Genomic DNA, 17,800 nt, shown 5'->3' on the forward strand with positions numbered 1-17,800 from the left:
CCATTGACATCATAGAGCCGGATCAAGAGATTGATATAAAAAAACAGTAATTAAAGAATCAATGAAACGGGAAGATTTGATGACAAGAACGATCGAACTGATTCGTAACGACACGAGGATGACAATCTCACACACTTACCAGTCTTGGCCATTTTTGGTGATTGATTTTCAAAATAAAAATCTTCAACCATCATCATTATGACATGATATTGGTGAGAGTCAAATGTACATAGCCAATACTTCAAGATCTCGATCTTCTTCTTTCTGGACATCCATTCTTTGATTTTAGTCAAAAAACGAGAAGTTGAATGCATACAAAACGTGTGGTCCTCCAAAATAAGATCATCAACAAAAATTTTGGTTTGATTTGATAAATTTTGAAATTTGAATTTAATTATAAATATAAAAATGTCTTCAAACAAAACCAAAGACAAGCCAAAGAAAGTCTCATCGGAATCTGACTCTTCAGACGATTCATCTTCCGATGATGATTTATTTCATCACAAAGCTGCAAAATCGTACAAACAATCAACATGGAAATATTCACATGCTCCTCCAACATCACCAAGTGAGCCTAACAAGAAGAAGAATCTATTGAAATTGCAAAAGCTTCCTCTCCAAACTCAAAAAGTACTGAAGCTAAAAAGGAGGAAACGACCAATAATGAAGACTTACTATTAGAGCTGCAAGTGGATATGTATAAAAACGAGCTTCATAAAAGAATGCGAAAAGAAATTCAGTCACCGATGAAGATTCAAAAAAACGAAAACCAAATGAAGAATTAAAGAAAATTATATTAGAACAAAAAAAGCAAAGAAGAGAACAGAAGCGAACAAAACACACTCATAGCTCGTCGATTCCTCCGGAAGATATCATTTCAATCGATGACGATCTTACTCCGACGACAGTAGAAAATGCACCAAGTAGTTCTAGCACTTTTCCTACTGCAACAACAAGCACATTGTTTGGAAACATGGGTAGCACATTTTCATCAAGTTCGACCATGTTTGGTCGGTCAACTCCAACTTTTCAAATCCATTCCGTACCATTAGCCCCTACCCATCGTATAATCCAGGAGACTTTTTATGAACGCTCTAAAATGATTTACAGAGAAAGCTCGATACATTATTGGAAAGCAGCACCGAGTCAGTGTTTGAAAAATTCGAAACTATTGATAAGTCGGCAACAGAGCTCTCAGAAAAAGAAAGACAGCGTATCGAACAGTCTCTCAAAAACAGGAATTGAGGCCTGAGCTGAAGCTTGACGATTCAACATTAATTGATCAAGAAGAGGAAGCAGACAATAAGGGAGAAAAAATTATCATTAGAGTGAGATGGAATGAAAAAGTAGTTCCTATTAACATGACTGTAACAGACAAATTCCAAAAGCTGAAAAAGCAGTGGCAAAACAATTTGATGCTCATACTGATCAAGTCACTTTGATCTTTGATGGAATGTCTTTAGATTTAAATTCAACACCGGAGGAACAAGGGATGGAAACAGATGATATTATTGATTGTAAAATTGACAAATCCAAACCAATTTCGAAAATAATTACATCATCCTTGTCTTCTTCCAAAAGCCCTCGACAGCCATTGAGATTATTGATGATACGGCCACCAAAGTTACCATTAATGTAAGGGCAAAAGAAAAGACATTTCCAGTCAAGATCAGCACGACGGACAAATTTTCAAAGATTGCAAAGTATGTTTCAAAACAGCTGAACGTGGATGACTCAAAAGTCAAGTTACTGTTAGATGGAATGGTTCTTGATTTAAATGACACTCCTGAGGACCACGACATGGAAGATGAAGACATTATTGATTGTCAAAAAACAAAGTGAAACCTAAGTATTTATCGATGTCAACCACTATTATGACAGTGATTGAGCCAAATCCTAAGCACTTTTCACCATTCCCAAAGAGTAAAGTATTCTTTTTTGTGGTGGTTATTCGTTTTCTTGTCTGAATGTTAAATTCCACTCACCATTTGCACCGTTGAGGGAAGTTGACTGTTGCAAAATGCATGCACTTTCCTCTGAACATGCAAACCCATTCGTGAAAACACTTCATGACAATCTCCTATGCTTTAATTTCAGAGTGTCAGCATGCTCCTCAAACATCATTATCATTGACTACTCTTGGCTCTTCTCCACTCACCATTCATGTCATTTCAGAAACTTCCAGACAACGCACTCTAAGATCCATCGTTGAACAGAAAATTATTCCCAAATGGATCAATTCTTCAGAAGAAATGATGGATACATGTACCACTCTCCAACATTCGAGACTTGTCCCCACTCATGACATGTTCACCTTTTACATTGAACGTGAAGAGAATAATCTCAATTCCAAGTTTCAAAAGGAAATTTAATATGTGGTGATTTCTACTCATGATCACGAACAAGAGATTGCTCTCTCGACACGACATCGCATGTGTTGGACGATGATTGAGGCCATGTCTCGCGATTATCATGATTCCTTGATCATGAAGAATGGGCGTACGGATATCAATTCTTTAAAGTCCCTAATGAAATATCATAAAAATCCAGAGAATGATAAAATTACATCATGCCATTGAGGAGACGAAGAATGCCATGATGATTAATGTTGATAAAATTCTTGAGAACCATAAAAAAGATGAATTGATTGTAGAGACAGATTCATTGAGAGAACAAGGTGAATTGTGGAGAGAGGGAGGAAGGAAGTTGAAATGGTCCATGATGAAGAGATGGATGATTATTGGTGGAATTGTGATTGGAACTGTTGTGATTGGAATTGCCCTCCTTCCATGGATTTTAGCATTGGCTTTGTAAATAAATAATTATTATTTTCACAAGTTCATACATGCTTGAGAGTCCAATTTTTCTCCCTCTTCACTTTGCAAGAATTGATAAGTTCAATTCCAAAGTCGAGTTTAGTGAAATACTTGAATCAATGATGATGATGAATTCAGAAATATCGTCAAATTGTCACAGAGTTCCTGTCTCTTTGTTGATCAACAAAAAATGCAGTCCACACCAAACACTTCCGATTTCCCTTCCTCTCCGCAGATGGAGCCTTCATCATCATCATTGGGTTCCATCCAAACACCAACCATGATGATCCTTGGATCAGGGACAAAAGATGGACCATTCACTCGGAGGATCTTTACTTTTTCAAAATTCCATAATGTCAGAATCATCCATTCTTGCATTGAAAAGGCTTGTATTGCAACAAGAACAGGAATTTCATGTTCTTCCTCCAATCGTAATGCCCAATCATGATTATTCTAACTTGTTGGAATCATCACTGCAGCAACTACTCATGTCGAGCTTTAACACTTCAAATAATAATAACATTCTGGACCTGTTCAAAATTAAAAGCAAAATCGGGGAGGATCCTTTGGTAGTGTCTATAAAGTGAAAATTAAATCTACAAAGGAAATTGTCGCTCTCAAAAGAATTTCAATGAATCATTTAGAGGAGGAAGAGGTGGAGGTGGATGGTAATGGAAAGAACACGACATCCATGTCATCATCGTCCGTGACATCATCATCCTCTAAAACTGCAATAATCGGAAAGAGAGCGACTGAAAATTTAAACGAGTTCTTCACATTGAAAGGGCTTGATCATCCATGTATTGTTAAAGTGAGGGAAGCATTCTTGATGTTTGATGACGAAAAATCGTTACAGCAAGGAGCAATTAAGAATGTGGCATATACGATGAAGTTTTATGAAAATGGCAGTTTGGCTGATTATATTTACAAGAATAAGGGCAATATTTCGTACAAGACAGTGAAATCAGTCATGATTCAATTATGTTTGGTATTGCAATATCTCCATTCTAGAAATTTGTTGCACAGGTAAGGATCAGCATTTTGGTAATTTTCTAGGAAATTCTAACCTCTTCTATTTATGAATTTTAAATGTTTGAATTCACATGAATTTACATCCCATTCTCTCACCAATAGAGATATCAAACCACAAAACATTTTCATTGATTCCTTATATTCTTTTAAAAATTCATTTATTCCACAAAATCAAATTGATCCAGCACTCAGCTCTGTCATTGTTATTTTAGGTGATTTTGGAACAGTTCGAAAATTTAACGAAGGATCCATGATTAGAACCATGGTAGGCTCTCAATTTTACATGTCACCTGAAATCATGTATGGAGAATCCTACCAATTAGATGCTGACATTTGGTCAATGGGTGTCAGCAATTAGGAGTACCAAAGCCCATAGCAATGATGGCATACAGAAATGAATATGTCATCATTAAGAGCTCTCGAGAGTGCTCTCATTAGTGACAAATTGAACGAGGATGAAAAAGTTGAGTGTATGGAGTTGATCGATCTGATCATGCAAATGTTTGACTTGGATCCAAAAGAGACATTCTATCGAATATTTGCTGTCATCAAAATCTCTCAAGCCATATGTTAATGACGTTACTCATTCTCTCACAATACAATTTACAAATAATGCAAGAAGGAAATGAGAAACTGCTGAAACTGGTTGACGATTTGCGCTTTAACATTGTATCAAATCAAGGAATGAGAACCACTATACGAAAAACAGACTCCAGCTCATCATTTTCTTCCTCACCATCAACCATCTCACAACAGAATTTATCGACAAACACGAATGGACGCTTGTTACTGGTTTCGAGTTGGTGGAGTTCCAATTTGAGAATTTTTCCAGTGGACGAAAAGAAGAGCGGACCTTTCGATGTTCTCTCAAATATGCCTTATTTATTGGATCTAAAATCAGATTTAACATGTGAACAATTATTACCTCTTTCTAAAGAAGAAATTATTCTTGGACTCAATTCAGGAGAAATAGTCAAGTTGAGAAGAGAAGGTGGACATTCTTTCAAGGAGTTGCTTCGTGCTATTGCCCACAAGGATCGTGAAATGTTTAAAGTTATTTCCTAATGTCTTTAATAGTTCCCTAAATATGGATGATTTATTTGCGTCAGGAAGCTACAACAAATCGGTGAAAGTGTGGAAAAGATCCTCTTTCGAATGTGTCAAACAATTTGAGCATGAGAGTGGAAATGTCTATGCATTAGCCACAACGTACAATTTAAGAAATAACCAACAACCAAGCTTAATTTCTGTCGGATCTGACATGAGTATTTATGAGTGGGATTTGGAAAAGTGTGTGAACGATAAGGCTCACAACGATGAAATTTATGCATGAATTTTTACAACTTTCACAGCCACTCCTATTCACTGGCAGCTTTAAGGAAATGAAAGGTTGGGATCATCGACAACACAAACCCTCAATATCACTGTCTCAAGCGCATTCCAATTATATTAACAAAATTATTGCTCTGGAACCAAAAAGCGACTCATCTTGCCTCTATAGAGATGGCAATCATTTTCTGACCTGTTCCAATGATGGTATGATCAAATTATGGGATGTGAGGAAATTACAAGACAGTACTTTAAAAGTGCAGAGATGAATGCTGTTCAAACCTTTAAGGTGAATTTGGACGGAATTAAGACACTTCATGTGATTTCTTCGACTGGGGAAAATCTACAGAGGAGAATGTCATTGCCTACGGAACAAAACGTGGCAAGCTTGGATTCATTGATTTGAATAATTTTACCTTGGTCAAGAGTTTCAATGCCATTCGAGGCGTGGTTGGACTTGTCGATGTTTCCGGAATTCAAATTTTGTAATTTCTTTCATTTTTTGAGCGATTGACCTGACGCAATTATATTAATTATACATTTAAGGTAAATTTCCAACATTTTTTCACATTGACTTTAATATTTGAAGATGATCATCCCATTCTCTAATGCTGGATATTCTACATACACATCAACCTTTAGTGGACAAACTCGAAAATTTGAAAAGAAGTACAAACACTCTTGCGTTACATTCACAACGCTCAATCCTTCTCAGAAATTGAAAACAACCTCACGGTGATCACTACTTAAGAACATTGCTCCGGACGTATACTTTTGTTCATTCACACCATCTTGTCCTTCTCTGCTTGACTCGTCGACACGCGACACACTTTACAACTGATTCAAATGTCACACCCTCCTCCGCCTCGGATTCATCCATACATCAAGGAGATATCGAAGATTATGCTCTCATAGGTAATTGTCACACAACAGCACTTGTGGGTATTCATGGATCGATTGATTATTGTTGTTTTCCTCAATTCGATTCCTCCTCTCTTTCTAAACTCGTTTCTGCGTCACGTGAGACGTGTGGTTACTTTTCCATTCATCCTCTTCGAATTGAGGATACGACCAATAAGCAGCATTACTTTCCTGATTCGAATGTGCTCGTCACAAAATTCTTGTTGAGTGAGGGAGTTGGACAAGTGGTCGATTTCATGCCCTTGATGAGGACAACAACTGATGGAAAGCAAAGTGGTGATCACTTTGAGCCACACGTGTCCAAACCTGTGACCAATGTTGTGGGTATGACCGAGGATTTACCTTGTGCCGATGAATGTTGTCCAATCACCAAACTCTTTCGAGGAGACCAAGTGAATTTGATGAGAGGACGAGTTCCCTCATCAGCCCATATGAAACTGGATCCCAATGATGACTTATTCAACAAGATGATTTCACATTCAATTATTCGAAGATTGGAGATTGTTCATGGTCACATTGATTTCCTTGTGGAGTGCACACCAGTATTTAACTATGGAAGAGAGAAACATATTGTGAAAATCTCTAATGATCGGAAATGTGTCGTTTTCACAGCTGAAGAAAGTGGTCACAAATTAATTTTACAATGTAATCGTGCTTGTTTTGAGAAGGCGACCGAAGATGGTCGAGGAATTGTTGGAAGTTTGGAACTGAGCGAATTAGATGTTGAGAAGAGTTGTGTATTTTTATTGAGCTACGTTGAGAAGGATACAACCGGAGTGACTCGTCACGAAGAAACCTTCAACACCTCTGAAGAGGACTCTCATAGGAAGAGTGTTGACAGTGACAAGTATTGCAGAATTCTTCCAGGACTGGTCCACAAAACCAATCAACTCGCCGTGGAAACGATTACATATTGGCAAAATTATATCAAAAGGAGTGAATATCAGGGAATTTTCAGAGAACAAGTGAATCGATCTCTTCTTGCTCTCAAATTATTAATGTTTGAAAAGACAGGTGCCATCATTTCCTCACCTACGACTTCATTGCCAAAGGTGATTGGTGGAGAACGAAATTACGATTACAGATACTTTTGGATGAGAGATGGCACCTTTGCCATTAATGCCTTTCTTCAAGCATCCATGATCGATGACGCTGCTAAAATTATTGGTTTCATTGAGCGAATGATTCATTATGAAATGGAAGAGAGACACAAGCAGAGAGACATGGATGTACCTGCAATCGTTGCTGCAGAAGAACAAGTCTCTGATATTGATATTGTCACCACCACCTCAGGAACCATGAGAGCACCCATTCACAATATTTACACCATTGACGGAAAATCTTTAGATCATGTGGAGGAAATTACAACCTTTACAGGTTTTCGTAACAGTCGACCGGTTCGAGTTGGAAATATGGCCACTCAAAATATTGAATTGGATATTTATGGAGAATTAATGGATGCTATTTATTCATATGATTCGAAACGACCAATCTCGTATGATTTATGGCTCAAATTGAGAAAGATGGTTGAATTTGTCATTGTGAATTGGAAAAATCCAGACCATTCCATTTGGGAGAAGACAAGTGCCACTGCTCACTATGTCTATTCCAAAGTCATGGCTTGGTGTTGTTTGGATCGAGCCATACGTCTCGCTGAAAGAAGAAGTTTTCCAGCTCCCATTCAACATTGGCTCAAAACTCGAAATGAAATCTATGAAGACATTATGAAAAAGGGATATAATGAGAAATTGGGATCCTTTGTTCAATCGTATGGATCGAATGCTCTCGATGTCTCTCTCTTAATTATGCCTCTTGTCAATTTCCTCTCCATTAGTGATCCACGAATGATCAGCACCATTGAAACCATTGATCGTAAACCCAAAGAAGGAGGTCTTGTGAGTTCCTCACTGGTCTATCGTAACAATGATATTCATCACCAAGACAAGACGATGCGTTTCACCGAAGGAACCTACAATATGTTTTCGTTTTGGTTATTAAGAGTGTTGGCACTCATGGGAGATCGTGACAAGAAGAAACTCAGACAAGCCCAACTCATGTTTGAAAAAATCTCCACTTTTAGTAATCATGTGGATTTGTTTAGTGAGATTACCTCTTTCACTGGAAATATGTTGGGAAATTTCATTCATTGCAATACGCATGCTTCTTTGATTGTCGCTGCAGTGGAATTATCGAAGAGACTCGAGTAAATTTGGAATTTTGTGTTGATTCTATAATAGATAATTTGTTTGATTAATCAATTCGCTCAAATTGACTTTCTTACGCTGATGGGAGTGGTGTTTTGTATTACTTTTCAAAAAAATAGTTTCGAAACTTGTTGAGGGTTGTATGAAGGCTCTTCTTCTTTCAGCGAGACTCTGAAAACGATCCTTCAACCTCAATTGAATCTTCCAGAAGAGCCTTTTTAAATCCAATAATCAGAGCGGAGAGTTACTAAGAATGGATGAACCAGCTCGGGCCTCCCTTCGTTACTATCATCTGTTTTTGATGATGGAAGTGGCAACAACAATAACTCGGAGAAGCAAAAGGCATCACCTTGGCTCGAGAAACGTCGTTCCATGTCGTTTCTCCATCGAAATATCATCAATGCCGAATCTTCGCCGAGTCAGCCTGTATCACCCTTTCTCCAGATTGGCCTAGAGAATAACAGCTCCTCTTCGGTTAATCGTCCGGGGAGATTTTCCTCTCCTCCAACTAGCCCCACTTTTCGAAGAGGATCTTTAATTTCAAAATCATTGTTTGAGGGGCTTCCTGGATTTGTAAGTGGTTGAGCTTTTCAAATTTTGGTTTTACATCTGATCATTGATCGTATAAACCGTTCAGAAACGATCTTCTCAAGAACAATTTGAATACATTCCTCAAAAGACGAAAACCAAGCGCTATAAAAAGAGTGTTAGCTCATCGGTAGGTGTTTTTTGTTCAGTTATGATTTAAAGTTGATCCTTACTTCATTCTCACAGAAAGAAATCGAGGAAAAATCCTTAAATCCATCAAAATCATACAAATTCTTTGAGGAAATAATTTTGAATCCTAAATCGTCTGGAAATAGATCCAGAAGAAAATCTACAATTTATCAAATAACTACCGATTCTAAAAACCACAATTTGGATGAATCTCCTTATGAAAAATTTCAACGATTGAAACATGAAGTGGAAACATTTGTTTCAGAAATGGAAAATCTGGCATCTTCAAATAAGAAATTACATTCTGAAAGTACTTCATATTATCGGGACATGCTGAAGCAATCTCAGCAACTTGAACAACAATTAAATGACCTTAAAGAAAGAAATCACATTTTACCGGAAGTGCTGTCAATTGATGAGAAGGAACCGAGTGCATCGCAGGTTCTTTTATCTGCTGAAACCGTTCACCAAGAGCTTGGAATATTGTTTGAGAACCAACAAAATGAAAGACCTTACACTTCTAATAGTTTAAATGCTTTGACCAAATCCTCTGAAGAACAGGATCGAGAGGATATGAGCAAAATTTTGAAGCTTGAAAAACGATTAGCATTGCTAGAAAAACTGGTGGGAAATGGAGACGAGCCACTCCCTGTTGATTCGACCAAAATCAGCTACAGCATTGAGGGTGCCCTATCATCTCTTGAAAAAAGCTTAACATGTTGGATCCATTCTTCTTGCAATCTTTAGAATCGAGAGTGAAATTTATTTCAAAAGAATTGGACTCTATTTCTTCTTCTGAAAACCTGGGAATAGGCTTCAACTCTGAAAAAGTCGACAGGTTATATCAAAAAGTACGAAAATGGGATGAGCTGGCAATGCAGGTGCCAATGATTGTATCTCGTTTGCAAACTCTAAAAATTGTACATGATGAAGCCATTTACTTTGCAGGCACTGTAACAAAGTTAAAAGAGCAACAAGAGGAGTTAATGGAGCTATTACATGGAAATGCGGATGTTTTGGAAAATTTCAACCAAAATTTTAGTGAAAATCTCGCTATCATTAATAATAACATGAAATCTCTTCAGGAGAGAATTAGAAACTTGGAAAAGAAATAGAATCCTACTTCTTTTTAACCTCAATGATAAAATATATTATTCCAAATTAAGGTTTTGATGAAATTAAGGTCTATCATATTGCTAAGGCAAGAATAATGAATACTATAATAATTGTGACACTACTGTTCATCAGTGACACTAACGAAACTCCGGCAGATGTTGTACAGTAGGGATTTGGGCTAGCCGTATAGTCAATCACATCACCACTCTGTCCCAAGAGTCCAGCTGAATTTTTAGCACAGAAATATTTGAACTTTAGATCTAGATCAGGATTTAAAAAGAATACACCTTGATAGAACCAGTTGAAAGGATTGTAGCCTTTGTCTCTATTCCAACAGCTGAAACAATTCATTGTTGTTATTATTTTTGGATTAGAAGAATTAACAGATGAGAACCATGTTGGTAAAATTGTCACCCTAATACTTTTGCAAGTACTTACTTGTCAGTATATTTTAAACAATCAGAATAACACACTGGAAGAATGGTTTTGTTTGAAGGATAGCACGAAGCAAATACTCTCATACAAGCAAATGATTTCCATGAAGAGACGCAACTTGCATCATCGGGAAGAAATTTCGAATTTTTGATAAAGTTATTTTGCAACGCAAGGTCATCCGCCGTATAGTTTTGGGTAATGCAACTGTGTGTTACAAGGATTGATTTTCATCGTTTTCGTTTCGAATTTGAGATGACAATGTGATGACATTTCGTGCAACAAGTATCAAATTGATGAAACATAAATGACATGTGGTGGAAGAGATGAATATACATGGTAATTCCATCAAAACAACTACCTACACATATTGAGATTTTGGTAAATGATGTTGGCACATGGTGAGACCCGATTTGATGGCATCATTTGCCAACACATCTGCCACAGCCATACACGTACCGGAACAAGTGCTACTCGTTGACACTTGTGCCAGTGTGAAGGATGACGTTGATGCAATGATGAAAACAAGGAATAGAGTGAATATCAAGTAGTTTGAAATGGGATGTTGTGAAAATGATATTGTTGTTGTTGGTGATGATCGGGATGACATGATGGATCGTGGTGGTGATGGTGAAAGGAATAACATTTTTTTGTTCTGTTTGGTTGACAAGTGTCATCTTATTTTGGAGTATTCAACAACACTCAAGTTTTGAGTCATTAAAGGTCTATGATCTCAATTTGCCATTCTTTGGATTTTCATCTTTTAACAAAAAATGTCATCATCTTCTAATTCTCTTCTTCTTAATCGGAAACAAGAACCACCAACAAAAAACCAAGAATCTTTGAATTTCCATGAAGAAATACTCTCTGTACAGCATCAGATACAAAAAGAACAACACGCAAGTTCTTCCCCAATGATGATGATTGAAGAAATTCCTTCCGAAATTTGGCTTGATCATATCTTTACTTTTTTGGAAGGAAAAATTCTGTTGAATACTTGCATGTTCGTTTCAAAACAGTGGAAAGAGTACGTGAAAAAAACAACATGTTCCTTACTGAATTTATCTATTCGGGCTGATACATCCACGAAACGAGATTTAATTTTTCAAATTTATATTTGGAACATGTTGAATCTTTGGATTTGTCTTTTAATGGTTTATCGAAGAGAGGAATTGTGCATTGGGCAAAATTTGGTCATAAGTTTACGGAATTGACAGGTTTGAATTTAAAGTTTAACATGCTTCGTGATTCAGCGATTATTGTGTTAGCTCAATTGGAATGTTTGAAAAATTGAAACATTTGAATTTGGCTTCGAACAAGATAGATACCGAAGGATTTGAAGCCATTGTGAAGTCTCCTTATTTTTCAAATATTACTACTCTGCAATTACAAGAAAATCAAATTGGATTGGAGGATTTATCGATTCAGCCTTCTCAAGTCACTCTGTCACAATTGACTTATTTGGATTTAAACCAAAACTGTATTACGACACATGGAATGCAATTTCTTTCCACATGTCCTGCTTTTCAAAATTTGACCTATTTGAATCTATCTAAAAACTCTCTCAATGAACATGCATTGAAATATCTTGCCAATGGAGTTTTCACTAAATTGGAGACTCTCGATCTCAATGGATGCTCAATTTTAGATTCTGGAATTATTCAACTTGCTTCTGGAAATATTCATCATTTAACTTGTCTAAATTTGGCGAGGAATGGAATTGGTGATTCGGCCGTTTCAGCACTCGTAAGCTCCACAAGAGTGTCTCACTTACAAAAATTAATACTGTCACACAATAGAATCACAAATGTTGGATCATCTTCAATTGCTTCATGTCCACACTTGAAAAAACTCAAACATTTGAGTTTAATACGAAATTCAATCGATGAGAAAGGTCAAAAAGCTCTATTGGATCGTTTTCCAGACATGATTCATCTTCAATTGCCACAGTTATCATCCAAACAAAGTGAATTCGAAACATTTTTCAATGCCATGGATAAGATTAGTAATCGATACAATTACTGAGCTTTCACATTACGTGAAAATATGCCAAATCTCTGTCCAAAGTATTTTTGTCCCAGTGACGCCTTTTTCACGTTTTGAGCTATTAATAACATTGTCACTGAAATCAAACTCAAAAAAATCCAAACCAACAACAGCAAACCGTAACACCTCTATCATCATCCTCATGCTCCCATCTCCACAAAACACTTCACGATGCACAAAAGTTCGTGCCAAAGAAAGGTTCACTCTTTGCCCCGAATTCACACAACGCTATCATTCCCATGAATTTATTGCTGAAGGAGGAAATGGCAGGGTGTACAAAGTTCAATTGAAACATCTTTCTTCAGATTTATTTCGAGCGATCAAATGTATTCCCATCCATGAAGAAGAAAGTGACATGTCTGTTGAGGATGCAAAAAAGGAAGCTCTCGTGACCATGAAATTTGCACACGAAAATGTTCTTCCTGTGCATGAGGTCTTGTCCGTGAAACAAAGTGAAGAAATTTCAGTGATTATCATTGAAATGGATTATATGAAGCTTGGAAGTCTTGCGGATGTTGTTACAAATTCGGAACCTTTCGAGGAAGACATTTTGAGAAATATTTTGAAACAAGTTTGTTCAGCGTTGAGTTATATTTGGGAAAACTTTCGAGTGTTGCATCGTGATGTGAAAACTGGAAATATTTTAATTCGAAGAATGAATTTAACAAGAAATGACATTTGTGTTTGTTTGAGCGACTTTGGAACTGCGAAAGAAGTTTTGAATTCATCCTCCTCTTGGTCACATTCGAGATCTTCTTGTGCATCTACGGGATTTATTGGAACAATTCATTTTGCTGCTCCAGAAATTCTTCACTTTCAAATGACTCCAACACAACAAAGACAATCACTGCCTTCTCCATATTCAGTGAAATCTGACATTTTTGCATTGGGTGTCACAATGGCTCAACTCATGACTGGAGATGTCTCAACCAATTATGCATCACTATCAAAAACACAAGGTCTCGTTCGAGATGATCTTTTGAAACATCAGAGAATCAAGTACAGTGATACATTCATTTCCTTAATTGAAAGAATGTTGAACAAAAATCCTGAGGAAAGACCTTCCTATGATGACATCATGAATGAATTGAGTCAAATTTCAACAAGGACATCAATCGAAGGACAGGTGCATCCATCAACCACTGAAACAGAAGAACCAGCTGAACACATATTGCCACCTTTCGACCCTGCATATGAAGATGCTGTTGTGAATCGATTGTTTGATTTATTTGGAGTCTCATCTCCGACCAAGTTCAGAGAAGAGTCGGTGAGAATTTGTTCTGGCTGTAAACACAAAGTGAAACACTATGTTCGAACCTTGCTAGGGCATTCTCAAATCTCTTGTGGATGTAGACTTGCCAGACATTACTATGAAAAACACAACTTGCCTACAACTGAAATGTGTCCCTGTGAAATGACAACTGACATAAATTAAATCAATTCCTCAGTTGATGAATGTTTTTTCACGAGTCCTATGAAACACTATGAAGCCATTATTGCAATACTGAACTCATTGTCAATCAGATTCTGTTAGGTGCTATTGTGATTTTCCAACATGCATTTAATATTGCAGGTATCTCTAAAGGTAACAGCATCATCCCTCCCTCATGAATGCGACAAATTTCAACAATGCACTGAGTGTAAGTGGTATTAGTGAATTTCGAAAAAGCCGACTAAAAGGACGAAAAAAAAACAAGGAGGAAGAACGAAGATTCGTGGCCTCCCACATGAATTGAACCTCATATCATGATTAATAGTGACGTTTAGTGATGATGTGCCTCATATTGTGAAACAATCAAAGCATGTGCAAATGGGTTCTGTAAAATTGACAAGTCATGAGATGGATCAAGCTTGTAGAAGGTGTGAGTGGTCGATGTTCTTGCATTTCGTGAAGTCTCCACAATAAATTTCAATTCTGCCCATTCTCGTTTGAAATTCTGATAAAATCCCATCAAGGAAGTGGCAAGAAGATATAATTTCAATTTGGCGTCAAAGATTAAATACTCCTTCTTGCATTTGAGATAGGTCAAGCAGTAATTAAAATAGGACATTAATAGTCCTTGTTTTCTGTGTTGCTCAAAGACACGTGTGAGTCTGTCTTCATGAATGGCCTTAATCGCATATTGAGCAAATATGATAAAATAATTGACTGGAACTCCTAAATCCATTTGAATACTTCTTAAAAGATCGTTGCACTTGAGTAAGAGCAAAACTTTACGATCCAAATCTCCCAACACTTTAGCAATATCCATAAAGTGTCGTTGACTGTAGGCCAAGAGTTTGTTTTTCGATTGTTGTTTCTGTTGAGAGCCTTGTGTGTGAACTGTGTAGAGATCTTCGTTGGGATCATGAGCTCGTGCCGTGAGAATGACTTTTAACAATTCAGACATGAGAGGTCCATCTTGCTTATTTTTCGAGTCTGTGAGACCCAATTGTTTAGAAACTTCAATCAATTCCTCCTTATTGTAATCCACAATAGCTTTCCATAATCTGCAATATAATATTCTAAAATCATTGTCTAATTGATGATACAGACCGTGATCAATGAGCACCAATTCAATATTGTCTGACCATAGGCCTCTCTTTCGACAACAAATGATATTTCCTGGATGTGGATCGGCATGAATAAATGCCTTTGAGAAGATTTGTTCACTGAATGCGTGTGACAATAAATAGCTAATGTAGCTCACATCAATGTCAATACCTTTTTCACGCATGGAATGAATATCAGTGACTTTGAAACCATCCACAAATTCAATGGTTAGCACCTTGTCTGTACAATGAGTCCAATACACATGGGGCGTTCGTACGTGATCTCTCAGTTTGGGAACTGTCGCAAGTTTCTGACCCAATAAATAGCAATTTTTGGCCTCATTGAAAAAATTCAATTCGAAAGGTAAATTCAATTCAAACTCGTTGCAAATCCATTGTAATTTGATATCTTTAAAGGCAAATTCGGCCATCGCAATGAGTCTCTTCAATAATTTCGTGTCGGATGAGAGAGTTTCTCTCAGGTCAGGATATTGAACTTTTAGAGCAACCTTGTTGTCCGATCCTTTCAAATAAGCCACATGAACTTGAGCGAGAGAGCCAGCTGCAATTGGTTTAGATTCAATTCGAGAAAAGTATACATCATAGAGAGGATCTGATGCTCCCTTTTCCACACGTTTCACTCCAGTCAATTCCTCTCTAATGAAAGCTTCAATGACTGACCAAGGCCGAGTGGGTGCTCGATCCTGACATGGCTTAAAGCCTTCAGTAAATTCTACTGGAAGTACTTGATTTAGAGATGCAATATGTTGACCAGCTTTAATAAAAACGCCACCATTGGCCAAACATAATTGTACCAAGCGTTGAGCACTTCTTCGATGCACTGCTGATTTGTGTTCCAAAATTTCCTCCTCAGTCACACCTTCCACATTGTCCAATTTGTTAAAATGTAATTTATAATCGGCCACCACAATACCCAAAGCCACAAAAGATCGAATAATTTTAATGATCGATTCTAATTGGTGTGGCATTTTGAAGTGATATTGATAGAAGGGTTGATTGTGTGGAACACCCAATGATTCATTTTCCGTTTCCATCAATTCCTCATCAAGGAACAAAATGTCCTTCACACTAAATCCTAGAAGCATCAATGAAAGGGTTGAAAAGATGACCCAAGCAATTCCAACACGTCGCACCGTTGGACTGATTTTGGATTTCTTTTCTTCACCCGATGAAGAGGAGAATGATGATGAATCATTATTATTGTTTGCTGAATTAACGTGTTGTTGAGAAGTACTACTACTATTCGGATTATTTTCTTTGTCATTCGTAGTTGATGATGAGGAAGTGGGATTGAAGTTGCTTTGAGACGATGAATGATAATTCCGAATGTAATTTTCACTACTACTCGTTGTTGATTCAATCATCCTCCTCATACTTTTAGTTGAAACATTCAAATCCGAAGAAGCACAAGGTAATGATGAAAATTCCCTTACATTATTAACACAAGATGTTAATGATGATGATAATACAATTGATGAATCTCCAAGACGAATCAAGCTTGTTTGCTGCTGCTGATTTTGAAGGCTTCGCAAGCGTGGAATCAACGATCGGGATTTGAACATTTTTTTCGCACCTTTTGCAAAGTTGGTTGGCAACGCAACAAAATCCGACTTTTCAGAAAACTAACTTTTGGAATTGAGAGGATGATGCTGGTTTGGTCATAATAATAATTCACCACACCATCCCCACAACAAAAAGGAAAGATGCAATGTTCTGATCACTTGTCACAACAACAGAAATCTCAACTGCAAAAAAATATGTGATAATCTTGACTTCGAGGTCGTCTTCGATAATGGATCTAGATTTTGCAAGGCTGGTTTCGCTGGTGATGATGCACCAAGAGCTGTCTTCCCTTCCATCATTGGTAGACCAAAACGACCTTGGATGAAGGATTTCTATGTTGGTTATGAAGCTCTATCCAAGAGAAGTTTGTTGACTTTGAACCATCCAATTCAACGTGGCATGGTCACTAACTGGGATGATATGGAAACGATTTGGCATGGCAGACAAATCAAGGAAGATTTGTTACATTGCATTAGACTATGAAAGGGAGACTGCTGCTTCTGAATCATCTCCAGTCAACCAGTCTTATGAATTGCCAGATGGCAAGGTGATTACGATTGGTCACGAAAGATTCAAATGTCCAGAAGTCTTGTTCCAACCAAATTTGATTGGTATGGAAGCAGCTGGTATACATGAAGCTATTTTCAACACCATCAAGAATTGCGATATTGACATTAGAAAGAAAATGTTTGAAAATGTTGTCTTGGCTGGTGGTTCTACCTTGTTCAAAGGTTTTGCTGAAAGAATGACCAAGGAATTGACAAATTTGGCTCCTGCTTCTGTGAATATTAACGTTATTGCTCCTCCTGAAAGAATGTTTACTGCCTGGATTGGTGGATCCCTTTTGGGTTCATTGTCCTCCTTCCAACCATTGTGGATCATAAAGGAAGAATATATGGAGGGTAATTGGGAGAGCAAGCTACCAGCTAATATATAGATATCATGATTCGTTGAGAACTCAATTATCCATTTTACTTTTATTATCGAACGAAATAATGAAAATTGAATTAAAAATCCACACCCCGCCAAAATTTACAACATGTAAACGAGAAAAAAAATATATAAAACCAA

The 17,800-nt window shown here is 37.1% G+C and overlaps 11 protein-coding genes across 11 annotated transcripts in view; 9 read left to right on the plus strand and 2 right to left on the minus strand.

Annotated features, from left to right (window-relative positions):
- Positions 1-408: 408 nt before the first annotated feature.
- Positions 409-1,842, plus strand: FDP41_013760 (uncharacterized protein; the record flags this gene model as incomplete). The annotated part of the gene is made up of 4 exons (XM_044704425.1): positions 409-630; positions 722-1,010; positions 1,180-1,346; positions 1,582-1,842. The coding sequence occupies 4 exons, from the start codon at positions 409-411 to the stop codon at positions 1,840-1,842; spliced, it is 939 nt and encodes a 312-aa protein (XP_044564824.1).
- A 227-nt stretch (positions 1,843-2,069) lies between these two features.
- FDP41_013761 (uncharacterized protein) lies at positions 2,070-2,372 on the plus strand (the record flags this gene model as incomplete). The annotated part of the gene is made up of 1 exon (XM_044704426.1): positions 2,070-2,372. One exon carries the CDS (start codon positions 2,070-2,072, stop codon positions 2,370-2,372), a length of 303 nt encoding a protein of 100 aa, XP_044564825.1.
- A 1,075-nt stretch (positions 2,373-3,447) lies between these two features.
- Positions 3,448-4,206, plus strand: FDP41_013762 (uncharacterized protein; the record flags this gene model as incomplete). The annotated part of the gene is made up of 2 exons (XM_044704427.1): positions 3,448-3,842; positions 3,951-4,206. 2 exons carry the CDS (start codon positions 3,448-3,450, stop codon positions 4,204-4,206), a joined length of 651 nt encoding a protein of 216 aa, XP_044564826.1.
- A 254-nt stretch (positions 4,207-4,460) lies between these two features.
- FDP41_013763 (uncharacterized protein) lies at positions 4,461-4,913 on the plus strand (the record flags this gene model as incomplete). The annotated part of the gene is made up of 1 exon (XM_044704428.1): positions 4,461-4,913. The coding sequence occupies one exon, from the start codon at positions 4,461-4,463 to the stop codon at positions 4,911-4,913; it is 453 nt and encodes a 150-aa protein (XP_044564827.1).
- A 22-nt stretch (positions 4,914-4,935) lies between these two features.
- FDP41_013764 (uncharacterized protein) lies at positions 4,936-8,305 on the plus strand (the record flags this gene model as incomplete). The annotated part of the gene is made up of 2 exons (XM_044704429.1): positions 4,936-5,138; positions 5,929-8,305. The coding sequence occupies 2 exons, from the start codon at positions 4,936-4,938 to the stop codon at positions 8,303-8,305; spliced, it is 2,580 nt and encodes an 859-aa protein (XP_044564828.1).
- Positions 8,306-8,674: 369 nt separating this feature from the next.
- On the plus strand, positions 8,675-10,134 carry FDP41_013765 (uncharacterized protein; the record flags this gene model as incomplete). Its single annotated transcript, XM_044704430.1, has 4 exons — positions 8,675-8,875; positions 8,940-9,020; positions 9,077-9,704; positions 9,767-10,134. The coding sequence occupies 4 exons, from the start codon at positions 8,675-8,677 to the stop codon at positions 10,132-10,134; spliced, it is 1,278 nt and encodes a 425-aa protein (XP_044564829.1).
- A 73-nt stretch (positions 10,135-10,207) lies between these two features.
- Positions 10,208-11,213, minus strand: FDP41_013766 (uncharacterized protein; the record flags this gene model as incomplete). The annotated part of the gene is made up of 3 exons (XM_044704431.1): positions 10,208-10,472; positions 10,574-10,774; positions 10,933-11,213. 3 exons carry the CDS (start codon positions 11,211-11,213, stop codon positions 10,208-10,210), a joined length of 747 nt encoding a protein of 248 aa, XP_044564830.1.
- A 127-nt stretch (positions 11,214-11,340) lies between these two features.
- Positions 11,341-12,592, plus strand: FDP41_013767 (uncharacterized protein; the record flags this gene model as incomplete). The annotated part of the gene is made up of 2 exons (XM_044704432.1): positions 11,341-11,594; positions 11,821-12,592. 2 exons carry the CDS (start codon positions 11,341-11,343, stop codon positions 12,590-12,592), a joined length of 1,026 nt encoding a protein of 341 aa, XP_044564831.1.
- Positions 12,593-12,755: 163 nt separating this feature from the next.
- On the plus strand, positions 12,756-14,048 carry FDP41_013768 (uncharacterized protein; the record flags this gene model as incomplete). Its single annotated transcript, XM_044704433.1, has 1 exon — positions 12,756-14,048. The coding sequence occupies one exon, from the start codon at positions 12,756-12,758 to the stop codon at positions 14,046-14,048; it is 1,293 nt and encodes a 430-aa protein (XP_044564832.1).
- Positions 14,049-14,376: 328 nt separating this feature from the next.
- Positions 14,377-16,728, minus strand: FDP41_013769 (uncharacterized protein; the record flags this gene model as incomplete). The annotated part of the gene is made up of 1 exon (XM_044704434.1): positions 14,377-16,728. The coding sequence occupies one exon, from the start codon at positions 16,726-16,728 to the stop codon at positions 14,377-14,379; it is 2,352 nt and encodes a 783-aa protein (XP_044564833.1).
- A 416-nt stretch (positions 16,729-17,144) lies between these two features.
- The window catches only part of FDP41_013770 (uncharacterized protein), a gene marked incomplete at both ends in the record, with an annotated part of 3,167 nt that continues 2,511 nt past the window's right edge, over positions 17,145-17,800 (plus strand). The window contains one exon of the mRNA XM_044704436.1: positions 17,145-17,631. Within this exon, the coding sequence (XP_044564834.1) occupies positions 17,145-17,631 (487 nt within the window). The remainder of the gene's footprint in view (positions 17,632-17,800) is intronic.

This window comes from Naegleria fowleri (assembly GCF_008403515.1).
Source record: "Naegleria fowleri strain ATCC 30894 chromosome Unknown tig20, whole genome shotgun sequence".
Classification (NCBI taxonomy): domain Eukaryota; phylum Heterolobosea; class Eutetramitea; order Acrasida; family Naegleriidae; genus Naegleria; species Naegleria fowleri.